Consider the following 25,791-nt stretch of genomic DNA (forward strand, 5'->3'; position numbering starts at 1 on the left):
CCAAGCTCTTTTAATGACTATATATGATTTTAAAATAAACGAGACAAAAAAAATGAGACCAAATGATATTGTGCCTCTGAATCAGTGGTGGGCTGCTACCGGTTTTCCCCGGTTCGTGCGAGTTAATAGTGGAGTTGGTGAGGTAAGAGTGAACCAGTTCTCTCTGATGATTAGTTTTGCCTCCCGCCCGCCCTTGCGTTATACATACCTTATATTCGGTCGTTTTTAGCCCAGCTGAAAGGCGCAGCAGAGCGGATTGCCGTGTCTCAGCTGTTCCTTAATAAACTGCACTTGCGCGGAGTGCGTGCATGAAGCGAACCAGTGGTAACACCGGTTGACACCCACCCCTACTCTGAATCTATACAACAAACTGACTGCCATCTTATTTTCTGAAATTGAGGTGTACTTCAGAGCTGTAATTTATGAAAATCAAAAAGGTTCTACTCTACTTACGCTGTCCCATTCAAGAGTCCAAAGGGTGATGTGTTCTCTTTCTCTTCACTGTAGACATCATAACAACCAGCAATATCTTCTTTGAAATCGTCATGCACCACACATGAGTTGTTCTGGACCTTGAGTTGTCGTAGCCGTGGGACACCAAGCAGTAAGTTCTCGTAATAGATATATGATTGTGCATTGTGGCCCATAGATTTATTGTTATACCATTTAGTCCAATACAAACTATCCAGGAAAGGTCCTTGTGTATACTATGGAGATAAAAGAAAAAGAGGAATGTTATCTGAAACAGCCACATGACACAGAATGACATTAATCTAATTCGCTTTTTTGCGTATGTCAAAATGGAAGAAGTTGTATTAATGCAAGAATGACCAATTGTGGCTACCGTGTTTTCCCGAAAATAAGACTGGGTCTTATATTAATTTTTGCTCCAAAAGATGCGTTATGATTATACAAAAGATGTACCTTATGATTCTTGATGAACGTATCTTTTCTTTTACGTACACTGAGAGCATATACACCAAGACAAATTCCTTATGTTCCAATCGCACTTGGCCAATAAAAAATTCTATTCTATTCTATTCTGTTCTGTTCTGTTCTGTTCTGTTCTGTTCTGTTCTGTTCTGTTCTGTTCTGTTCTGTTCTATTCTATTCTATTCTATTCTATTCTATTCTATTCTATTCTATTCTATTCGGGCTTATTTTCCATTTAGGTCTTTTTTCAGGGAAATATGGTACTGAAACATCCATCTGGTTAACGATCTTAACTGGGGCTTATTTTTGGGGTAGGGTTTATATTACGAGCATCCTGAAAAATCCTGCTAGGGCTTATTTTCCAGTTGGGTCTTATTTTGGGGGAAAAGGGTATTTCTTGGATTTTTTTTTTTTTTAAAGCTAGCTGAAGTCTCTTCTAGGGGTTACAGGATAGATTTATGGTGTTTCCTGTTTCAAAAGTTCAATCCAAAAGTTCAGGAAATGGTTCTGATAACTTTGCCATTTATGATCCAAAGAGCTTCTGAGATGGCCAAAAAGGTTTGTAATCTCCAATGACTGACTCAGTATGATTGAATTTCAACTGCAGTTCAACTGAGTCCTTGTCTGTAAATTGGAATTGGTTAGTGCTCTTTCTTTGCATAATAGTGTATATCAGGGGTGTCGAACTCGATTTCATTGAGGGCCGCATCAGGGTTATATTTGACCTCGGAGGTTGTGGTGGGGGGGTTATGTCCATGGTGGACCTGTCCAGCTCGGGGGAAACCTGTGGTGGCCAAGTGCTAAGGCAGGACTTCTCTGAGAGCCCCCTTACTCTCATTATATCCTTCCTTCCTTCCTCACATGGCCCCCTGAGCTCCGTTTTTGCTGGCAGAGGCACTGCACACCGGTCCTTTGCTGGTTCCAGGCTGGCCCCACAGGCCAGATCTAAGCACCCCGTGGCCTGGATTTGGCCTGTAGGCCTTGAGTTTAACATTCCTGTTGTAGAGGAAGAAGTGTACTGGTATATGGTCTGAATCTTTGATATATAGACAAGAAGAATTGAAAGCAATATGATTGTTGTCATTAGGGGTGTTTTCTATTGTTTTTCTACTGGGTTTTTTATTGCCCAAAGTCACAGAGAATGAGTTAGCCAGCCATATACATTTTCAATAAACAAACAAACAAACAAACAAACAAGCCTCATATGGAGGTATGGGTGAACTGATTATAACTTAGTCCTGGAATGTGCAGAGATCGCTTATACACAACAGGATGAACTGTGTACATTTATTTTCATTGCAACTGTGCATAAGCTATCTGGTAATGAAATATACACGTTTCCACATGTGTACAATTCAGTTAAGCAGATTCAAGTCAGTTCAAAAGAATCCTAGCAGTTTTCAGTCACTGAGCCATATTTAAAACTGCTCCATCATCTGACACAAAAAGTCACCATCCAAATGTCTTGGCACTCACTCGCCAAAAGTCAGCCATGCTTCCAATGGTCTGGAAGGAGACACCACTGTCTGAAGGAGTCTGCAGAAAGAGTTCAGACATCACCTTGGTATAGTAATAGGCATTTGAACTCGTCATCCCATAGGTCACTAGAGGAATTTAAGAAAAGAAAAAGAAAAAAAAAAACAGGAAATGTATCAGTAACATCAAAAATTTATTTTAATTAAATATTGCTTTGAAATATGCAATGCTGATTAGGGACGAACTTGATTTTTACTGGATCTTATTCCATAAAAGCATTAGCTGGCCCAAATGCAGTGGCATTTGTTTAGGTGCAACAGAACATATACATCTACTCAACACTACTGCCATGTGAGCTGCACTTATCCCCAGCATAAGGGGTGAAAGTCAAGGTGCTGGTTGCCATCTTTAAAGCTGCATGTGGCATAGGGCCAGGTTATTTGTGAGACCTTATTTCTCTGACAGGGTCTGCCCATCAGTTCTGTCAGAGTAGACATGCTCCAAATCCCATCAATTTTTTTTTTTTAATTTGATTTATATGCCGCCCTTCTCCGGAGACTCAGGGCGGCTTACAATGTGCTCAGCAATAGCCTTCATCCTTTTGTATATTTATACAATGTCAGCTTATTGCCCCCACAACTGGGTCCTCAATTTACCTACCTTAGAAAGGATGGAAGGCTGAGTCAACCTTGAGCCTTGGCGAGATTCGAACCTGCAGTAATTGCAGGCAGCTGGTCTTAATAACCAGCTTAATAACAGGGTGCCTTAGACCACTGTACTACCAAGGCTCTTCATCAAAATTGAAATAATGTCATTCGGTGGGTCCTAGGAAGCATGCCTTCTCTGTCACGAGTCATGCCTTTTGTCTGAAATGGTATAGGGCAGTGATGGCGAATCTTTTCAGCACCGAGTGCCCAAACCGGAACACACGTGCCTGTACATGCAGGTGTGCACGCCGGAGCACCAGAAACCCAAAGACCAGCTGGCTGGTGCACACATTCCTGTTTTTTGGCCATTTTTGGCCGTTTTGGGGGGCATTTTCAGGCCATTTTTCGGGCAGTTTTCAGGCCACTTTCAGCCTGAAAATGCCCCCCAAAATGGCCTGAGAAATGGTCTGTTTTTGGCTGTTTTTGGCCATTTTGGGGGCCGTTTTCAGGCTGTTTTTTGGCGCTCTGGCACCCACGAGGACCAGCTGGCTAGTGTACATGTGCACGCCAAAAACCAGAAGAGCAGCTGGCGATGGCGCATATGCCCACAGAAAGGGCTCTGTGTGCCACTTCCGGCATGGGTGCCATAGGTTCACCATCACTGGTATAGGGTCTCCTGTTTGAGCAGAGGTGAGATTGGAGGACTGTCGGAATCCCTTCAAATTCAGTTATTCTATTCTGTTATTCTTTCTATGGCCACATGTATTCATCCCATCAAGCCCAAAGAAAGCCCTTAATGGTACAGGATCTCTTGCTGTGGGCAGGGGGTTGGACTAGAAGGTCTCTTCCAACCTCGTTATTCTATGTTCTATGTGGCTAGCTATGGACAATCCCAATCAGTGATGGGCTGCTGCCGGTTTGGGCAAACCAGTAGTTGTGACCTGGCTATGCCGTCCTATTTAGCCGTGTTTTTTTAAGCGCCGTGCATGCGTGCGCATGCGTGCACAAGCAAAGCGCATGCACAGTTGTCCGTGTGCATGCACAGAAGGCGTGCATGCACATTTTTGGTGCTGGGGCGAACCGGTTGCTAATTCATGTGCCACCCACCTCTGATCCCAGCCCTGTGGCCTTCCAGAAAGGCCATGGGGCCAGGATTTTGATAAAACTCTGGCATAAATGTGGATGTGTTTGATGTGTTTACACTGACCGTTTTAGTTTCTTGTGATTGTAAATTGAATTTTAAAAAAACTTTGTTCAGTGTCCAGAATTCCTAGGATAGATGTGCAGCTATACAAATGTATTAAATTAATGTATGAATGAATGGTGAATTAATGAATGTAGAATTATATAAATTTTTGATAGGTTTTAATATATTCCAAGTGAAATTCTTGGCTGTACAACCAATATATAAAATACAAATCTCAATTTTACTTCTTTTTTTTTAAGGATATGTCCCAGAGGTTCTGACCAGTTCTGGAAACCGGTAGCGGAAATTTTGAGTAGTTCGAAGAATCGTTAGTAAAAATTCTGACTGGCCCTGCCCCCATTTATTCTCTGCCTCCCAAGTCCCAGCTGATCAGGAGGCAATGGGGATTTTGCAGTAACCTTCCCCTGGATTGGGAAGGGAATGGAGATTTTACAGTATCCTTTCCCTGGAGTGGGGAAGGAATGGAGATTTTACAGTATCCTTCCCCTGCCATGCCCACCAAGCCACGCCCACCAAGCCACACCCACAGAACCGGTAGTAAAAAAAATTTGAAACCCACCACTGATATATCCCTGAAGAATATAACAATTGTTATATCTGGATCAAATGAACAAGCAAAACAAGGCAGGTTTTGGAACATTTTCTACAACTTCAGATGTATGAACAATCTGCTTGCAGTAATTTCCAGCCTGGATAGATTTTGCTGAGAAGTTCAGTCACTAGAAGGCAGATCGGTTTGAAGAAATGTGATATGGACATTTGATGATCAAGTGAGTTCGCTGAATTCTTTAACCACCTCTTAGGGTTGATCCATACATCTCTCAAAATTGTAATAGAATATTGATTCTCATTGTTTGCCACATAAATTTTTTAAAGAAATCCCATCATATTAAAAGCCTAAAGTAACTCCTAATAGGAAAATGATAAATGGAGAATATATTCTTGGCATAGCTAGATCTCAAATAATTATGAAGAAAAAGAAAGCAGTTTTACCATCCAAAAATGTAGGAAAGAGTTTTTCAGTGTTCAGAAACACATGAAAAAATAATATATATTTCCAGCTACTGAGTGGAAATAATTGAGAAGTTGGCATTCTAATCACCAGTCTTGATACTCCAGAAGTCAGACATGCCAATACCTCAACTGAAAAAGCACATATCTACAACTATTATATTGTCATAGTTAAGTGTCAACTTGCAACGCTTTCAAGTTGCCATGAGCAGGAGGGAGGGAGAACTGATAGAGCTGATTGATTTCCCTAAATGAACTCTGCATCTGTACTCAAATTGTTTTGCTTTGCGCAGGTCGCCCTCGGGAAGTGAGGAGAGCCGAATGTCAACTTGCAAAGCTTTCAAGTTGCCATGAGCAGGAGGGAGGGAGAACTGATAGAGCTGATTGATTTCCCTAACTGAAGTGCATTCCATACATTCTTCCTGACCGCAATCAGAAGGAGGGTGTTGGATTTCACAGCCAGCCAAAGTGGTTAATTGGAGAATGTGATTTATGACATGGCTAGAGAGGAGGGGAGATACAGGGTCATAGGGGAACATAAATCTAGGTGGGATTAGTTCTAACTGCATCCGAATATTGCCGAAATGGTGCTCCTAATAAATGACTGTATTTCTTTTGAAGTTCGGCTCATAGCTCATGAATTAATTAGGGCATCTTTCGGAAACTTCACAGTTAAGTGTTAAACATTAATTTAGGATTAATAATTTCACTTGGCAAATTTTAGCTACTCACAAAAGGATATCTCTTCAGGAAAATTCTGGCTGATGGCACCTGAAGAAAAATTCTTAGGTTGAAGATGACATTTAATAATGGGATGAATCAATACTTCTTGATAAACAAAATGACAGTTCCCGCATAGGAATCAAAGGTTTGAGTACAGACCCCATGCTGTCTGCTCTTGATGGAATAGCTTGATGGAGGCTCTGGTGTTGAAAAAGAAGCCAGCACAAGATTGCCTTTCAATTGTTTCTATTTAATCACTAGTTAGTAGGACTAATTTAAGAGATCCATGTATTAGCAATGTGACTCCTCTTGACTTTCATTAAAATGTCAATTTTTGAATTTTACAGTTCTAATCTACGTGGTGTCTAATACTTTCTGAATCTTCTTCTTCTTCATCATCATCATCATCCTTGGATCCATAGCAAAGGGATTCACCAAATATTTGAATGTTTTAGATTTACTGAACTTGAAAACCACTGACTTACAAAAAACCATCTTGTTTAAAACTTCCTTTATTCTACAGGAATAAGTCCATGAGTTCTAGACTCTTGATTAGAATCCAAAAAAATTGGAAAATACCAATAATAACCTTGATAATAACAGCACATTTTGAGTTCTATCACTGAAGATCAGGATCCAAAGATCCTTCTAATATTTGTTCCCAGCTTAAATTATGATATTAATAGAATAACAGAATTGGAAGGGACCTTGGAGGTCATCTAGTAGTCCAATCCCCCGCCCAAGCAGGAGACCCTACACCATTTCTGACAAATGGCAGTCCAATCTCTTCTTGAAAGTCTCCAGTGATGAAGCTCCTACAACTTCCCAAGGCAAGCTGTTCCATTGGTTGATTGTTCTCACTGTCAGAAAATTTCTCCTTATTTCTGGGTTGAATTTCTCCTTGATCAGTTTCCATCCATTATTCCTTTTCTGGCTTTCAGGTGCTTTGGAAAATAGCTTGACCCCCTCCTCTCTGTGGCAGCCCCTCAAATATTGGAACACTGTTATCATGTCTCCCCTGGTCCTTCTCTTCTCTTCACTAGACTAGCCGTGCCCATTACTTTCCAAGTATTTGAAGCTATGATTATGATGTGGCCCTCTAATAGAAGAGAAATACATGTAGCTCAGGGTTGAACTGTGGAGTCCGTTTGTACTCTCCCAGCTTGAGTTTTTTGCTTGGAGACCATTACCCAATTATGTAACATAGTTGGGTAATCATCAGTGTTAGTAAGTGGGGTTTGCTCCCTGTTCATAGAGAGTAGCTTGCCCTGTCAGATCTGGCCCCAAACACAACTGTAGACTATATCTGTCACCATAGGCATTCATAGTACTAGTTCAAAACCTGGCACCTTTTTTGTGGGGTCATTTATATGTCTTCCTATATCTGGGCGTTTAGCAGCTCATTTGGCTTTGCAGTGGGAATCGATGTTAAAGTTATTGGGCAGATGTTGCACAAGTGTCAGTGGGGGCTTCCTGGATTTGAGTCTTCCTGCCAATAAATGAGGACATGCATCGGTAGGAGTAAAGTCATACCAGTGGTGAAATCCAATTTTTTTTACTACCAGTTCTATGGGCATGGCTTGGTGGGTATGGTGTGGCTTGGTGGGCATGGCTTGGTGGGTGTGGCAGAGGAAGGATACTGCAAAATCCCCATTCCCTCCCCACTCCAGGGGAAGGATACTGCAAAATCTCCATTCCCTCCCCACTCCTGGGAGAAGGATATTGCAAAATTTCCATTCCCACCCCACTCCAGGGGAAGGATACTATAAAATCCCCATTCTCTCCCCACTCCTGGGGAAAGGATATTGCAAAATCTCCATTCCCACCCCATTCTGGGGCCAGCCAGAGGTGGTATTTGCCGGTTCTCCAAACTACTCAAAATTTCCGCTACCGGTTCTCCAGAACCTGTCAGAACCTGCTGGATTTCACCCCTGAGTCATACATCAATCAAACTGACAGCCCTGCCCTTTAATAACCTATATGTTACATCTCTCCTTTCTTTTTTAGGCGGTAGATCTGGTGACCAGGCAATTGTGCTGCCTAATGGCTCAGCCCACTTTTCTCATTCAAATCTAAATGTAGCGCTATATAAAAATTTCAGATTTGAAGACCAAAAGAAGCGCACCGGGCTCAAAAATAAACCCCTTAATTGCAACTCCTTAAAGCAGATGGAATTTTCACGAGATTCTGCAACATCTTTGGCATCAGAAGTTGGCAACCATGAGAAAATAATGAGAAATAATGCAGCAGCATTATAGTGCTAAACACAGAGGTTTATTCACCCACAAGTTCGCTGAAGCACCTTTTGCCTTTGGAATCCAAAATGCTGCCCGACTTACAGACCATATCTTTCTATTTGTTGCAAAAACCAGAAGCTGAAAATTGAAGAAATCAGGTATTTTTTTTTACAGACTATAAGTACCCACAAATTTAAACTAAAAGGAAATAAACCAGTGAGGCAAACCAATCAATATTCATTTCCCTTGGCCCAGCTGTGCAATGTTGATCGAGAAGAAAAATATGGTCAGTGATGCACACACTATATATACATTTCTAATATTTTCATCTGGCTGTGAAACTGCATATGACTGACACTGGGATTTTGGGAAAGTTGCTGATAATAGCAATGGACGTGTGAACACAACACAGCTAAGGCAAGCAAAAACAAAAGTAAAAAAATATTGGACAAAAATCAGGGGTGAAATGCTCCCGGTTCGGACCAGTTCGCCCGATCCGGTAGTGATGGCAGCGGGTAGTTCGGAGAACCGGTAGTAAAAATCCCTGGCCCCTCCCCTATGCCCAGCTGAGCCACACGATCATCAGAGGCTTTTTAAAAAACTTTTAAAAGCATTTTTTTCTACAACCTCTTCGGCCGAAAAAATGCTTTTAAAAGTAAAAAAAAAAGCCTCTGATGATTGCGTGGGATCATCAGAGGCTTCTAAAAGCATTTTTTTCTGCAACCTTTTTGGCCGAAGAGGTTGTAGGAAAAAAAATGTCTTTAAAAGCCTCTGGCGATCCCAGCTGAGTTGCCTGATTGTCAGAGGCTTCTAAAAGCATTTTTTCCTGCAACCTCTTCGGCCAAAGAGGTTGTAGGGGGAAAAAATTGCCTTTAAAAACCTCTGGTGATCCCAGCTGAGTTGCCTGATCATCAGAGGCTTCTAAAAGCACTTTTTTCTGCAACCATTTTTGTAGAAAAAATGCTTTTAAAACTAAAAAACAACAACAACTTGGCCACGCCCACCCAGTCACATTACCACAACCCACCAAGCCAAGCCCACACAACCGGTAGTAACAAATTTTACATTTCACCACTGACAAAAATACATACATGGTTGGAAAAAATGATAAAGCAACATATTGATTTAAAACCGGAAATATTTTTGTTGGGCATTTTACCGGATAAGTATAACAAGGGGAATACAATACATATTCGATTTTACATGTATTGACTGCAGCCAGAATTGTATTTGCAAAACAGTGGAAAAGTGAAGAGATCCCTACAGATGAAAATGTGATTTAAAAAAATATTAAAATGTGCAGAAATGGATAGATTAATATTTACAGTTAAGGAAAAGAAAGAAACTGAATACTTTTTGACGTGGGACTTATTTTATCAATGGTTAGCTGACAAAAACAGAAGTTAGAAACATGGAAATGTAAGAAAAGGACCAATGGAAAAAAGGAGGTTTGTTAAAATGGATAAGCAAGTATCAGTATTAGTATGATGATTATTAAGATAGAAGGAATATCAATGTAATGAACACCGTTGTAAACACTTTGATGATTATTTCCTAAAACTATTTGTACCCAGACAACACACTGTTTAACCAAAAATGGAATTTTTATATGTTATAAAATAAAAAACTTTATGCAAAAAGAAACCACACAAACAAGCCAAGGCAGAAGATTCACTTTGGTTGCCTGGGCAATAGGAATGCACACACTGTGTACATCATCAGTCATAGTACGGCTGTGTTTGTTTCAGTGATATCAGGATTGATGGTTGTGACATCACATTTGCCAGGTGACTCTTGACGGGGTGAAGAAATATCATTTAGAGATAAATGGTGCAGTAAAACAAAAGAGATAACAATGACTCTTTCAGTAAGTCAATGGCCCATACAAATCTGACTTCTGGGATAAATGTCTCATCCATTCAACGAAAGGGCCATCTTTTGCTTACTCCCCAAGGTGTGATCAGTTGTGATTGGGATCAAACTTATCACACTCGGGCATATATACCAAGAGAACCCAGCATTTGCTAAGCTAAAATCAATAGCAAAGTTATCAGAAAAACCCGATGAGCCTCTTACTCAAACAAATGTTCAAAGCTCCTGATTTGCAATGAAGAGAACATGGTTTCTGTATGAGAAGAATGATTTCAGCTTTCCCCTGTTGCTCGTAGCCGAGCTCCAGTGTTCTAGGCATGAAATACAGCCTCCTGTGCCGAGAGATCACAGGTGCTCAGTTGAGATAATGACAAATTTACCAAACACAAATAGCCATTGTGTCACCACACAACAAAAATCGGTAAAGAGCTGCATTAAATCTCTCCAGAAAGTACAATAGGAACAACCTTCTATGTTATCTCCCTGTACACTCTTTCCTGTTCTGAGATTTAAAAGGCAACTTTCAGAGTACTGTGAAAAGTTTAGCTTAGGTTGCATGAAAGAGAAGTTTGAGGTTCCTAGACAGGCAAATGAGTCCTTCTTTCCATTACACAAGCCATCTGTTGATGAGGCAAAGGGGCACAACTAGGCTTAGGCCTGCTTCTCCCATGATCTAGGCCAGGGGTCAGCAACCCACAGCTCTGGAGCCGCATGTGGCTCTTTCATCCCTTTGCTGCAGCTCCTTGTCGCTGGTCGCCTCCACAATTAATAAGGCTTTCGGTTAGGACAGGTAGAGGAAAAAGGATGCCGCGATAGGAGGAAACTCTATTATATGGGGAACCAGACTTCCGGTTGGCATAGGAAAAAGAATGCCGCACTAGGAGGAGACTCTATAGTGGGGGGAATCAGACTTCTGGTCAGCAGAGGAAAAAGGACGCTGTGCTAGGAGGAAACTCTATGGTGGAGGAACCAGACTTCCAGTCAGCTCCAGAATTGAATGGGGGGATTCCGGTTAGGACCTTTGTGGCTCTTTGAGTGTTTAAGGTTGCCGAGCCCTGATCTAGGCAAATTAGAGCCAAAAACCCCCACCACTGTCCCATCTCAAAAAGGTCTTGCCATCTGCCACACCATGTTTGTTGCTCCTGCAAAGGGCTGATTACTTATATACACAAGGTTTTGAACACCATGACTGCCCATGCTTCCTTTGGGGGCATCTTTTATGAGCCATGTGAAAATCCTTGGCCCTGTTAAATATCTCATGAAGAGAAAGAAAAGCTGGTTGGAACAATACAGCTGCATTCTCCAGCTGCTTCCAGATTCTTGAGGCCATTGAGGTAATGTAACACCATAAATAATTGAAGTTGGCAAGGTAGACAAATAGGTTAAAGTATGTCAGAAAGGGAGACGGTCTGATTGTCTCCTATTGGCAGGATAGAAGAAAAGAAAGAATACAACAAGGTGTGCAACAGGGAGTAGCAGAAAAGGAAACCAGCACAATCCAGCCAAAGAGAGAGTTCTAGGTCATTGTTGGCGAACTTTTTTGGCACCAGGTGCCGAAACATGCGCACCAGAAACTGGAAGATCATCTTGGCACATGCATGTGCACCAGGCGGCTGCTCTTCTGATTTCCAGCGCTCTTGTGCACGTGAAGACCAGCTGGCTGGTGTGCTGGAACCCAGAAGATCAACAGGCAATGGCTCGCGTGCCCGGAGATATGGCTCTATGTGCCACTTCTGCTACACGTGCAATAGGTTCACCATCAAGGCTCGAGGTATTATGAGAAGTGACAAGAAGGGAAGACAGAGAGAGCCCTGGGTTACTGATCTCGAAAAGATGGCTAATGAAAATCATACTAGGTTGAAAAGCAACAAATAGAAGACTGAGAAGCATAACAATCTTTAGAGAGCAAGGAATTTGGAAAGGGAGAAGGACCAGGGTGATTAAAACAGACTTGCTTTTCTTCCACCCATGTAAATGCTATGTTGACTTTTGCTACAAAATTACCTGAAATCCAGCCCAATTCCCTATCCCAGATGGGGCAGATTAGATAGTTTGGAAGAAAGCAATGGACATGAAAATGTTAGGTTACCACCAGGTGAGCATGCAATTGGTTGTAAGTGGGTTTATAAATTAAAAACCAGTGCAGATGGGACTGTTACCCATAAGGCAAGATTAGTTGCTCAAGGATTTGCTCAGTCAGATAAGGATTATGATGAAGTGTTTGCACCGAGTCTGAGGGCGACTACTTTGCGAGCAGCATTAGTGTGGGCAGCTAAGAATAGATACAAAATAAATCATATAGATGTTGAAACTGCATATCTGCATGCACCGTTACAACACACAATCTATATGAAGAAACCACTAGGTTTAAAAACTGATGGGAAGATTGATTGTTAAGTGAATACTTAGATATCTGAAACAAACGATTCATTATTCGTTATATTTGGAGCCTAGTAGTGACCTAGTTTTAAAGGCATATGCTGATGCAAGTTTTGCAACTGATCTACCTACTCATAAATCAACATCAGGTATTGTCATAATGTTGGGTAATTGTTTAATAGGATGGAAATCTATTAGGCAAAAGCATCCTAGTTTATCAACTATGGAAGCCGAATTTTCATGTTTATCCTTGATATGCACTGAATTGATATATTATAAACAATTGTTAATTGATATAGGATTAAATGTGAATGATCCGTTTATAGTTTACGAAGATAAACTATATAAACTATATGCCACATCATGTGTTGGGGACGCGCACTTGCTGTCTGAGAGCAATTGCACGCCCCGGCCCCCAAGGCTCCCCTCGGATACTAGGTGGCTTAGATACTCAGGACCTGGGCCTGCGGTTGATGCTGTGCAATGCTAGGTCTGTGGTAAATAAGGCCCCCCTCATTCACGATCTTATCCTGGAGGGGGGAGCGGACCTGGCAGGTATTACGGAGACCTGGTTGGGACCGGAGGGAGGTGTCCCTCTGGTCGAGATGTGCCCACCAGGTTTCAGAGCATACCATCAACCGAGAGCCCAGGGGAGGGGCGGGGGGGGTGGCGGTTATTATTAAAGAAGGTCTTGGTTCGAGGGAGACCACTGTGCCTCAGATTGCCGGATGTGAGTCCCTCTTCGTGAGATGGGGTCATGGGGTTCAGATGGGTTTGCTGCTTGTGTACCTGGCTCCCTGCCGCAAGGCAGCAGCCCTGCCTGAGCTACTCGACGTGATAGCCACGGTGGCAGTTGATACACCCAGGCTTATGGTCATGGGTGATTTCAACTTGCCATCCGTTGGTGAAACGTCTGGGATGGCTCGGGAGTTCATGGCTTCCATGACGGCCATGGACCTGACCCAGTTAGTTCATGGCCCCACTCACGGGGGGGGGGACACACTCTAGACTTGATTTTTGTCTCTGGCCAGTGGTTGAGTGATCTTGTTATAGGGGATATAGATATGGAACCCTTGTCATGGTCAGATCACTCACTCCTTCGTCTGGACCTTCGAACCGCTACACCCCGCTGCAGGGAGGCGGACCCAATTAGATGGGTCCGCCCCAGGCGCCTGATGGATCCTGATAGGTTCCAGACGGAGCTTGGGCCAATTCCTGATGATCTGGCACACGACTCGGCCGAGGACCTAGTAGCTGCCTGGGACCGGGCGGCTGGTGGGGCCTTGGATCGAGTCGTGCCTTTGCGGCCTCTGACCCGGTGTCGATCCCTCGCGGCTCCTTGGTTCACCGAGGAGCTGAGGGAGATGAAACACCGGAAAAGATGCCTAGAGAGCGGTTGGAGGGCCAGTCGCGCTGAATCTGACCGAACACTGGTAAGGTCGCATATTAAGACCTACCTAGTGGCGATAAAGACGGCAAAGTTTAATTACTTTTCCGCCTCTATTGCGTCATCAGGGAATTGTCCGGCTGCCCTGTTCAGGGTAACCCGCTCCCTGCTCCACCTGGGAGCGCGGGAGGATCCCTTGGAAGGCAGGGCGGAGGATTTCGGACAATACCTGCATGACAAAATCGCTCAGATCCGGGGGGACTTGGACTCTGACTGGGTAGATCAGGGCAGGGTGACGAGGAATAGTCTTGAGAATGTTATCTGGGAGGAGTTTGATGCTGTGACTCCCGATGATGTGGACAGGATTTTGGGGAGACTTAGTGCGGCCACATGTTTACTGGACCTGTGTCCCTCCTGGTTGGTACTGGCCTCCCGGGAGGTTACACGAGGCTGGCTCCAGGGTGTTATCAACGCTTCGTTGAGTGAGGGTTACTTCCCCGCAGCCTTGAAAGAAGCGGTGGTGAGGCCTCTCCTCAAGAAGCCATCCCTGGATCCGGCAATATTGGCCAACTACCGTCCTGTCTCCAACCTTCGCTTTCTGGCGAAGGTTGTTGAGAGTGTGGTCGCACGACAGCTCCCACAATTCCCGCAATTCCTGGAGGAAACATCCTATCTGGATCCGTTCCAGTCTGGTTTCAGGCCTGGGCACAGCACGGAAACGGCATTGGTCATGTTGGTTGATGATCTCTGGAGGGCTCGGGACAGGGGTTGCTCCTCTGTTCTGGTCCTGTTAGACCTCTCAGCGGCTTTTGATACCATCGACCATGGTATCATGCTGCACCGGTTGGAAGAGTTGGGGATGGGGGGCACCGTGTTACGGTGGTTCTCCTCCTTTCTCTCCGACCGGTCGCAGTTCGTGTTGGCAGGGGGGCAGAGGTCAGCAGAGATAGGTGTATGACCAGCATACTCGCTACAAAAACTTCAAAATAACTGTAAGAGCCCCAGATTTAAAAAGGGGCCAAGAAGTGACAAAGGAAATTTGCTCACTATTTAACCTAACATCTGTTCTGGAGAAGAGTTGAAAGACTGATTAAAGAGAAAATAAGTGAATGCACAGAATAGTTAGTTTTCTAAATGTTGAAAGGAGAGGAATGGAAGGAGAGGTGTATAAACTAAAGAAGGATACAAGCCAGATGCCATAAACCATGGGAATTGTGTCAGAAAGGCATAGAATGCATTAAGGCTTATGAGAAATGCTCCAAACAGAGGGGGGGGGGGCTTTTGTTATGCCACAAACTAAAACAAAGGCAAAGAAAGTCTAGTTCTAATGTAAGAAAAAAAAAGTCAATTGATAATGGATGGTGGTGAGAAGGCAGAGAGTCAACTTGTATTTACATTTTTCTTCTTTCAAAAGGTAAACTTTGCTTCTCATTGTTTCACTAGTGCAAGAGTGGGCAACCATGGCCCCTATAACCTGTGGATTTTAACTCCCAGAATTCCTTCCATAACAAAAATTAAAAATAAATACTTAGTTTATTTAAAAGAAGTCAAGTATAACTTTAAGTGCTGAAAGAGCAAGAAGAGGTGATTGCAGAATCATCAAACTAGCTTTTATAGCTGATAACCCCTGGAAGACTTTCGGAGAAGTCCCAAAAGACTGGGGAAGAAAAAATGTTGTCCTGATCATCAAAATGGAGAAGGACCTAGGAAACTATAAACATGTCAGCTTGATATTTATCCTTGGCAAAGCAGACGCACAGCATATTTGGGAGCATTTGGAGAAGAATGAAACCAGCAGCAAAAGCCAGCATGGGATTGTCACAAGCAAATCACAAGCAAACATATGAAGGACTGGGTATGTCTAGTTTAATGAAAAGAAGGACTAGGAGAGACATGATAGCGGTGTTCCAATATCTCAGGGGCTGCCACAAAAAAGAGGGAGTCAAGCTATTCTCCAAAGCACCTGAGGGCAGGACAAGAAGCAATGGGTGGAAACTAATCAAGGAGAGAAGCAACTTAGAAATAAGGAGAAATTTCCTGACAGTTAGAACAATTAATCAGTGGAACAACTTGCCCCCAGAAGTTGTGATATGGTTATCCAACATCTTCTTAAAAACTTCCAGTGTGATACAAGTGGAGTAATTTATATTTCAAAATGCTCGAGCGTTGAATTATTATGTATTATTGTTTATTGCACATTTAATGTTCTATTGTATACCATAAAACATTACTTTATTTTGCTGTGTACCTAAAGTTAAATAATAATAAAGTTCGGCATAATTTCCTATTAAAAGCTTCTGCGCAAACGCTAGGGACAAGAAAAACATGATCATGAGTTTTCCTTTACCATTCCTCTCGTTGTCATCTTTAATGTGTTATTACCTCCAATGTCCTCAGTGCTCCTGCCGGTTCGGACTGATTTGGGCGAACTTGTAGTTGCAACCCTGGCTCTATGCTTTCCTATTTAGTTGCGTTTTTTAAGCTGCGCGCATAAATGCAAGGCGTGTGTGCGAGCAAAGCGAAGAGAGCACTCACATTTTCACACACGCTCACATTTTCAGTTCTGGGCAAACCGGTTGTTAATTCATGTGCTGCCCACCTCTGAATGTCTTACACAATCAGGGAAATCACAGGCTGTGTTCACACAACATGCATTATCAGATCATTTACAAATCTGGTAGATTCATTTAACAACATGCTAAGTTTGGTTAGCTTTAACCTTATTTCCATGTAGTTTGCTTGGCACCATTAAGGTTTACCACTGACTTCTTTTGGGGATGGAAAGTGCTGAGAAAAATTATAAATTTGCAGTTTCCATTAGCTATGAGGCCAGTAAGCAGTAAAATAGCAAATATATATATATTTTAAATGATCCCGTGTGAGTTCAGAAAGAAACAAAAGAAAAGGACTTTAAAAAGGATAATCAGAAGAATAATAGAAAGTAGGAAAAACTGGTATCAAGACTCAAGAGCAGTAACCACACTACTCACACAAACAGATGTCCACTAAGAATACAATATAGACCAGAAGTTCACGCAGTGTAGTCTTCACATAAAGCTCTCGATTCTCACTGGTATTTTCAGTCAAGGTTGTGCCCCAAAGCCCTGTAAAAAAAATAAGGAAAAAATAAAAAATATATGGATTTATTCCAACCTCAGTTGCTCCAACATATCAGCATGTTCCTGATGAAACGAATGTGTTTGCCTCACAGAAAATGGAACTGTAGGTGACAGATTTGAATCATAATCATAATCATAAGTTTATTTGTCAACCATATATAAGATAACAGGTAAAAGTATAAACATAATTTGAATACATGAAAAAAGTAAAAAAGAAATATTAGGACAGGGATGATAGGCACGCTGGTGCACTAATGCATGCCCCTTACAGACCTCTTAGGAATGGGGTGAGGTCAACAGTAAAGTTTTGGGGGTTTGGGGAAGAAACTACAGAATCAGGTAATGCATTCCAGGCATTGACCACTCTGTTACTGAAGTCATATTTTCTGCAATCGAGTTTGGAACGGTTTACCTTGAGTTTGTATCTATTATTTGCTCGTGTATTGTTGTGATTGAAGCTGAAGTAGTCACTGACAGGAAGGACATTGTGGCAGATAATTTTATGTACTATGCTTAAGTCGGACTGAAGTCGGCGTAGTTCTAAATTGTCTAAGGCCAAAATTTGGAGTCTGGTGGCATAAGGTATTTTATTGAGGTTAGAGGAATATTTTACTCTTCTCGAAAATATCTCTGGACTCTCTCAATTATATTTATGTCCGATATGCAGTGCGGGTTCCAGACATCCTATGTCTTAGCTTGTAAGAATGTGGGAATGCTAAGCATGATATGATTTTTCATACTTTATAATATTTTTAAGGAGTACATCAACTTTTAAGACCAATATCAAAAAGAAATTCAACTGTATATTATTTTAAAAAGTGTACTATGGATTTTGCATTGTAATTCTTCAAAGCAAAATTGTGCTCATCATGTATACGTATTTAAAAAGATATATACAAAACTGGATAATTAGTAAAAGTAACATTAAAAATAGTGTTTGAATTATTCCCAAAGGCAAATATATTGGGGGAAATGCAAATGAAAAAAGCAAATGATCATTACAAATATTTAATTATTTAATTTGCAAACTGATGCAAAACATGAGCTGGATTACTTTGAGAACAGGAAAAATCAGGAATTTTGGAGATACTGAAATGGTTATGTATTTAATTATTTTCCTCTTGGTCACTTCAAAAATTAGGAGTTGGGTGACAATTCCTGGAATTGCCATCAAGACTTTCAGGAACTGACCATGTCTCTAGAGCTTAACAATCTTTCTCTGAATGCTATGGATTTTACACTTTCAAAAGTAAATAACTTTCAGCCCATTTGATGAGATATTTTAAAACCATTGCCAATGATCTCTCTCATTTGTTCAAGATATATCCTTATTTCTTCCAATTGTGTTTATTTCCACATCTCAGCTGCTATTTCCTTATTTATTCTTTTACAATGAATATTACTAATTTTAAGAAAAACTTGGGAGATTGGCAGGAAAAAGAGTGTAAAACTGGGAAATGCATGATTTCAACACTTGATTGTAAACATAGAGTTTCGATCATTTAAAGATGCAGATACAATGCCATCTCACCGTTTTCCAGGAATTGCTGCTACAATGGATAAATTGGGAATTGGCTCTGGCTGTTTTCTGCATTATGGATGCAGGGGTAAAAAGGGATGAGAGTGGGCAGGTGAAAAAGTATCTAAATAGAACAGAATAGAATAGAATAGAATTCTTTTTGGCCAAGTGTGATTGGACATACAAGGAATTTGTCTTGGTACATACGCTCTTGGTGTACATAAAAAGAAAAGATACATTCATAAAGAATCATAAGGTACAACCCTTAATGATAGTCATAGGGCAGAAGTGGGCAACTATGGCCCTTTTATGACTTGTGGACTTCAATTCCCAGAATTCCTGAGCAAACATGGCTGGCTCAGGAATTTTGGGAGTCGAAGTCCACAAGTCATAAAAGGGCCATAGTTGCCCACCCCTGTCATAGGGTAGAAATACACAACCGAATCATACTAGGAAACAATCAATATAAATCGTAAGGATACAGCAACAAGTTACAGTCATACAGTCATAAGTGGGAGGAGATGGGTGATAGGAACGATGAGAAGATTAATAGTAATAGTAATGCAGACTTAGTGAATAGTTTGACAGTGTTGAAGGAATTATTTGTTTAGCAGAGTGATGGCGTTCGGGAAAAAACTGTTCTTGTGTCTAGTTGTTCTGGTGTGCAGTGCTCTATAACATCGTTTTGAGGGTAGGAGTTGGAACAGTTTATGTCCATATAAATGTCCATATAAATATAAATAAATGTAACAGAGTCTCAGAAGGACATTTAGGAGAGGAGTGGAAACATAAATATTTCAGAGAACCGAGCCCAGCTTTACTTGTTTGATCCTTTACCTTCAGCTTAGGTCCAAATCAATTTCTCTCTTTCATTTTAGTGATGTGGCGTGAATTTTCTTTTGAGTTCAAGAAAAGCTGGTTCCTTTGAAACATTGTTCATTTCACTTTTCTTTCGTTGCTCACTGCTAATGAATGCCATTAAGGCTTAATAGCTTGCCTCTCTAATGGCTTGATGTTATTGCTCTTCTCGTCTAAACCTTCATCCAATGTTGGTGTGAATTCCTACTTGAAAGTGGAGTAAATGTTCTCACATCAATATCCAAAGGGGTTTCTGTTCCTTTCAGGCTTAAGGACGCTCAGAACCACAGCTCTGTGAGAGATGTTCCTCCACGCCCTCGATCGAAAGCTCTTGAGATGGAAGAACATAGGCAATTCGTGCCAGGAACAGCTAAAAGCTCTTTGGAGTTCCTGCTCCTGGTTCAAAAAGTTACTCTTTTTTTTAAAGTGCTAGCACTGATTCCAAACTCAATTTTTAATTGGAAAATGTACAGTAGATTATAATAAAAAGTAGCCATTTGATAAGGCAGCTTGTTTGAAAACAATTCTTGATTTCCCCCCCCCCTTTGGTTTTATGCTTCTCTCTGTCTACCACTTTTTGATCTGTATGAACACATAATGTTAAGGGATGGATGGAAGGGAGTTGAAGTTCCCATTCTTAAAGTTAGCAAGGTTGAGAAACTATATAGGGTTTGCAGCAAGGCAGATAAAAATAGATGTTTTTCTTTTTTAAAAAAATAGGATTTTAAAAATCTAAATTGGATTTTTTTTATTTTTATCAAATTTATTTCAATAAAATGCTTTTGGGGCAAAAACTAAAGATAGTTTTCTATTTAAGATACATTAATAATTTAGTTTATTCAGCATGAAATGGAGCTTAGTTATGTAGCAGGAGGCTGTATATTCTGCAATATTGGGACTGTTGGAGAGTCAACAGCGGGTCAGAGGAGGAACCGCTGCGGGGCAGAGATGACAGAGATGACAGAGATTTAAATCATGATTTAAATCGACTTGATTTAAATCAAATCCACCCTGGTTTGCAGTCTCAAAATTCAGATTTAATTGAGTGTGTGTGTGTGTGTGTGTGTGTGTGTGTGTGTGTGTGTGTATGAGAGAGAGAGAGAGAGAGAGAGAGAGAATCCAATGAGGAAATTTAAAAAGTCAAGATGGTGGTTGCCCCTTCCACAGATGACCAAGTTCTCCGATTGGCTACAAGCATTGCCCCTGATTTCAACATTTAAATAAGAGAAAATATGTTCAACACAAGGTGCCATCCTACTACTATTGTGTAATGATAGATGTGAAGGACTTTATATATATATATATATATATATATATATATATATATATATATATATATATATATATATATATATATATATATATATATAAAGTCCTTCACATCTATCATTACACAATAGTAGTAGGATGGCACCTTGTGTTGAACATATTTTCTCTCAGGTTTTCCCTACGTAGCCAAGCTCCAGCTACGTAGGGAAAACCTGGCTAGAAGAAAAACACACATAAACCCTACGAAGAAGAAAAAAAAAATATATATATATATATGGTAATAATAAAAATAAAAATATATAAAAAAATAAATATATTCATATTTATATTTATACATATATTTGAAGACAAATACCTTGTGTGTCCAATCACACTTGGCCAATAAAGAATTCTATTCTTTGGGAGACAGGAGGGAGACCTACATACTGGGTAAAACTACCTCAGCACACCAAAAGAAGGAGAGTATGAGAAACATTTCTGAAGGGGACCCTCCAGGGGTGAAATGCTCCCGGTTCGGACCGGATCGCCCAATCCGGTAGCAATGGCAGCGGGTGGTTCAGAGAACCAGTAGCAAAAATCCTTGCCCACCCCCCATGCCCAGCTGAGCCGCGCGATCATCAAAGGCTGTTGTTTTTTACTTTTAAAAGCATTTTTTCTTCAGCCGAAAACATGTTTTTAAAAGTTAAAAAAAAAGTCTCTGATGATCGCGCGGCTCAGCTGGGATCGTCAGAGGCTTTTAAAAGTATTTTTTCTACAACCTCTTCAGCCGAAGAGGTTATAGAAAAAATGTTTTTAAAAGGAAAAAAAGCCTCTGATGATCAGGGAACTCAGCTGGGATCGTCAGAGGCTTTTAAAAGCATTTTTTTCTACAACCTGTTCAGCTGAAGAGGTTGTATAAAAAATGGTTTTAAAAGAAAAAAAAAAAAAGTTGACCACACCTACCCAGTCACATTACCCCCACCACCACCAAGCCACGCCCACAGACCGGTAGTAACAAATTTCACATTTCACCACTGGGACCCTCCCTAGTTTTCTACATAGTAAAAGGAAAGAAGACATATTTTCAGACTTACAAGACTTTATTAAATAACCTTACAATAAAGACAGGGCTAGTACTCCTCATTGTGCTTCTTGTCTGAATTCCCTTATGCAAGCTTAATAGTTGTAGACTCTCGTTCACAAGATATTTCTGCCTGCCCGCATGGCCACCTCCAGAGAGAGTCATTCATTCTACAAAATTCTGGTTTTCTCTTTTTATTTTTTCTTGTGGAGCTAGTAACCATTGTTACAGAGGTTAGGATTCAAAACTGATTTTTACATGAACCAAGCAGTTCTATGTATAGGTGAGCAAAACTCACAAACTGAGCCCTATGAATGTGGTCTTGAGTTTCTGAAAGAACATCAGGATAGAAACTAATCAACAAACAAATTCCATACCGCATAGATATCCAGTTCAGGGGTCTCCAACCTTGGCAACTTTAAGACTTGTGGACTTTAACTCCCAGAATTCCTCCCAGCAAAGCTGCCTGATCCAGTTGGCCCTGAGCCATCCAGCATGAAAGAATCATTTTGGTCTAGAAATTAAGGAACCAGACTAGAAGCCAAGTGTCCGCGAGTTCTAGTTCCACTCTAGTCATGAAAGCCAGTTGGGTGACCAGTCCCTCTCTCTCAGTCCAGTTCACTCACACAGGGTTTTTTTTTTTAATTTGATTTATATGCTGCCCTTCTCCGGAGACTCAGGGCGGCTTACAATGCGTTAAGCAATAGCCTTCATACTTTTGTATATTTATACAAAGTCAGCTTATTGCCCCCACAATCCGGGTCCTCATTTTACCTACCTTAGAAAGGATGGAAGGCTGAGTCAACCTTGAGCCTGGTGAGATTTGAACTTGCAGTAATTGCAGGCAGCTGATGTTAATAACAGTGCTTTAGTCTGCTGCGCCACCAGGGCACCAGGGTTGTTGTTGTGAGAAAAAAATAGGAAGAAGAAGGAGTATAAGATATGTTTGCTACCTTGTGTTGCTTATTAAAAATGGTGGGATATAAATAAAATAATAAATAAATACATCAGACAAACTCCTGGTTTTACAAATTTTATTTATTAAATTTATACGACATCCCTCTCACTATCAAGCAACTCATGGTGAAGAAGATGTGATTTATTTGAAAAGCTCCCTGTCTTTAAGTGAAAGAGATGTAATTCCCGAGGAAGCTATATTAGAATCAGAGTTGCCTCAAAATATTGTGGAAGAAGTAGGAGAGGAGAAGAGATAGGGCCTTCAAAATACCTGAAGAGATACCACACAGAAAAAGATCTCCCTTATTCTAGAGTGCAGAACATGGAGAAAAGGTTTCAAGTTACCGGAAGATATAAAGATCCATAACAACCAGAAGAATGTTGAATTATAGCAAAGTTGGTGGGCTTGAGAAATCTTTCTAACTCTGCTCAATGATTGTAAAATCATTGGGTGATTTGGAATTTAGACTCTCTGTTCAGAAAGAATAGAAACCTATTCTTTATGTCTATATACTACAGGTCTTTTCACTTTCTCCCCATCAATTGCTGAAAGCTGGTCTCCTAAGTCAGCTTTGAAGAAGCAGATCCAGACATGTTCTATGACAAGAACCATTTCAGTTCTGAGTTCTTTTCATGCGAATTAAGAAATCCTAGCCTCTCAAATGATCTCCGTAGCAATTCTTGTGCAACAAAATGTTTTTGCACTTACAATACTATCAATCAGTCATTGCATTTATTATTTCATTTGGAAATATTAGTTCTGTGACACGGGGTAACTCACAGCTAACTATATTTATTTTTCACAGAATATTGTAACCTTGGAAGATATATTCAGTGGCTGTCGTAGAGTTTGGTTTTGGCTAACACTTTCATTAAGGACTTTGGAGGAACAGGGGGAAAGGAATGCTTATCAAATGCACAGAGTATACACAATTGGTGAGTGTAATAAGAATAGTTAATACAGTATCCCCAAAACTAGAAACAACAATAAAAATAATCTTCAGAGTTTATAATAAAGGGATGAAAATAGCACAATGAAATTTAACTGAAAATTGTAAAATCCTTCAGCATTGTGCAATGGTTCGCCATAATATTTGTGAAAATATTATTGGTGTTACAGTAAAAAACATAGTAAGGTATTTTTTAAATATAAACAACCAGGATATACATTTTTAAAAACTAAATACAAGTATATTGATATACTTAAACTACAAAAATTAAATTTTTGGTCACATCAATCTAGTATAATTTCCAAATAGTTCCATTCTCTTCTGCATTGGTCAGATTCTACCTTAACTATAGGCTGTTCAAGAGGAATTCTGAGGAAATGGAATGGGCTTTGAGAAAGGGAATGTGAACAGCTCCAGCTTAGTTACTGTACCTTCCTCAGCTGACTCATCTGGCCGGATGGAGGGAAATGTGCCTGGGAAGATATTTTGAGATAGTCTACCAACCACAAAGCATCTTGAGCGCTCTTTGCTGGCAGTGAATGCAACAATGAGCAAAAATAGTGGCACCCTCAAGAGCTTTAGAGATTTCAGTGTCTTTATTTCAAACTGGTCAAGGATGTCAGCAGTATATTATAGAATGTACAAACAAGGCAAGAAGTATAGTTCTTTGAAAAGAAAGCAGGCCAGAGAAAAATCATATCATCAAGCAGAAGCAAAGATGCAAATCAGATAATTTGTTCATCGAAACAATGATCTTGGCTCCAAATAGGTCAGCTCTAGAAAAGGATTGAAATTCTCCATGGATTTCATAAAAATAAATCCAATCAATCTGACTCCCTTCTCATGTTTTGAAAGCCACATCTGAACATTCGTTCCCTTGAGTTATGGCAATGTTTTACAAAGATTGCTTCATTAGTTTAAGCTAAATGTCAAGCACGCTTGATAAAAATCTGCTCCAATTTTTCTATGCGCAATATTCACATTTGCAACTACGCTAATTTGCAGCTAGGCATGATGCTAATTAGCATTAGCCACATGCTCCTATCCACCTTTTGAAGCTCAGGCAAACAATGTTGACACTGATACCCCCCAACTAATTTCAAGGTAATGGTCTCACCTTTGAGGTGACCTTTCCAGCTATAAAAATATGAGAGAGTAACTTCTGTAACCAAGGCTCACCAATATTTCACATTTTCCTTCCTGTCATTGTGATGATTTTTAAATTTGTAAATAACACATAGAGGGATAGCAAAGCCAAAGTTTACGGCACAATATTCCTTCAGCAGTCCCCGCACAGAAGGTGTAGCCTTTCCCCTGCCTCTTGGTGGAGCTAACACAGATGGCTACCTTCTCTGTACTTAATTCCACGCACCCACCACCCAAGTTACCTCGGATGCCTTTGAAGACATAGTAGCAGCATCCTGGGAAGGGGGTTTCCTTCTTCCTTGCTTCCTCGGTAGCCTTTCTATCCTTTGGGTAGGATAAGGAACCAGTCAGTTTTTCGATGTTCTCATAGGGATTTTCCAAAATGGATTTTGGGTTGTAGATGGCTCTGATTTTCAAGGAGGACGAGGAAGGGGATCCATTGTAAGCCGGGTTGTCCCATGCTTTCTTCCCCAGAGTTTCCAGTTCATGTTCTTCTTGTGCTTGGAAATGGCTCTCGGCTCTGTTGCTTAGGTGAGAGGTGCTCATGATGCTGAATCAAGCAATTGGTTTCTTGTAGAAGACCCCCCAAGGTATCAAGCAGTCAGAAGCATTCATCTGCTTGGCACTTTGCTCTGGGGCCTCTTTTATATTCAGCCACTGGGTGACAAATAGAGAGTGGAGGCCATTGTTGGGAGCAGCTATTAACTTCTATTCTTCAGTGAATCCAGCTACACCCAGGGGTGGATCTCTTTCCCTCTGCAGATAACTGTCATGAAAACCTGCACGGAGAGAGAATCTGGCTGTTAAAATATTGGTTCTTGTGGCTAAATTCTCAGGGAAATTAGAGGCAGGATGTTCATTGGACACTTTGGGCTGAGACAATGCTGAGTGACACCTGGCACATCCCCAAACATTACAGGCGCTCAGTTTTAAATAGAGCTGCACCAAGAGAGCATTTGGGATCCATAAATCAAAGTTTACACTTGCTTCTTACAACTAGACTTAGCTGGGCTCTTAAGAATCTCTAGATCTAAAATAGCC

General features: G+C 40.9%; 1 protein-coding gene across 1 annotated transcript in view; it reads right to left on the bottom strand.

The window, feature by feature from the left end:
* Positions 1–25,296, bottom strand: part of PKD2L1 (polycystin 2 like 1, transient receptor potential cation channel) — a 43,532-nt gene extending 18,236 nt beyond the window's left edge. The window contains exons 1-4 of the mRNA XM_070945292.1: positions 24,993–25,296; positions 16,863–16,976; positions 2,410–2,537; positions 454–707 (exon numbers count right to left, since the gene is read on the bottom strand). Coding sequence (XP_070801393.1) covers positions 454–707; positions 2,410–2,537; positions 16,863–16,976; positions 24,993–25,296 — 800 coding nt within the window. The remainder of the gene's footprint in view (positions 1–453; positions 708–2,409; positions 2,538–16,862; positions 16,977–24,992) is intronic.
* Positions 25,297–25,791: the final 495 nt, after the last annotated feature.

The sequence above is a fragment of the Pituophis catenifer genome, unplaced genomic scaffold (assembly GCF_029215685.1).
Source record: "Pituophis catenifer annectens isolate HBS135680 unplaced genomic scaffold, rPitCat1.0.hap2 SCAF_6, whole genome shotgun sequence".
Classification (NCBI taxonomy): domain Eukaryota; kingdom Metazoa; phylum Chordata; class Lepidosauria; order Squamata; family Colubridae; genus Pituophis; species Pituophis catenifer.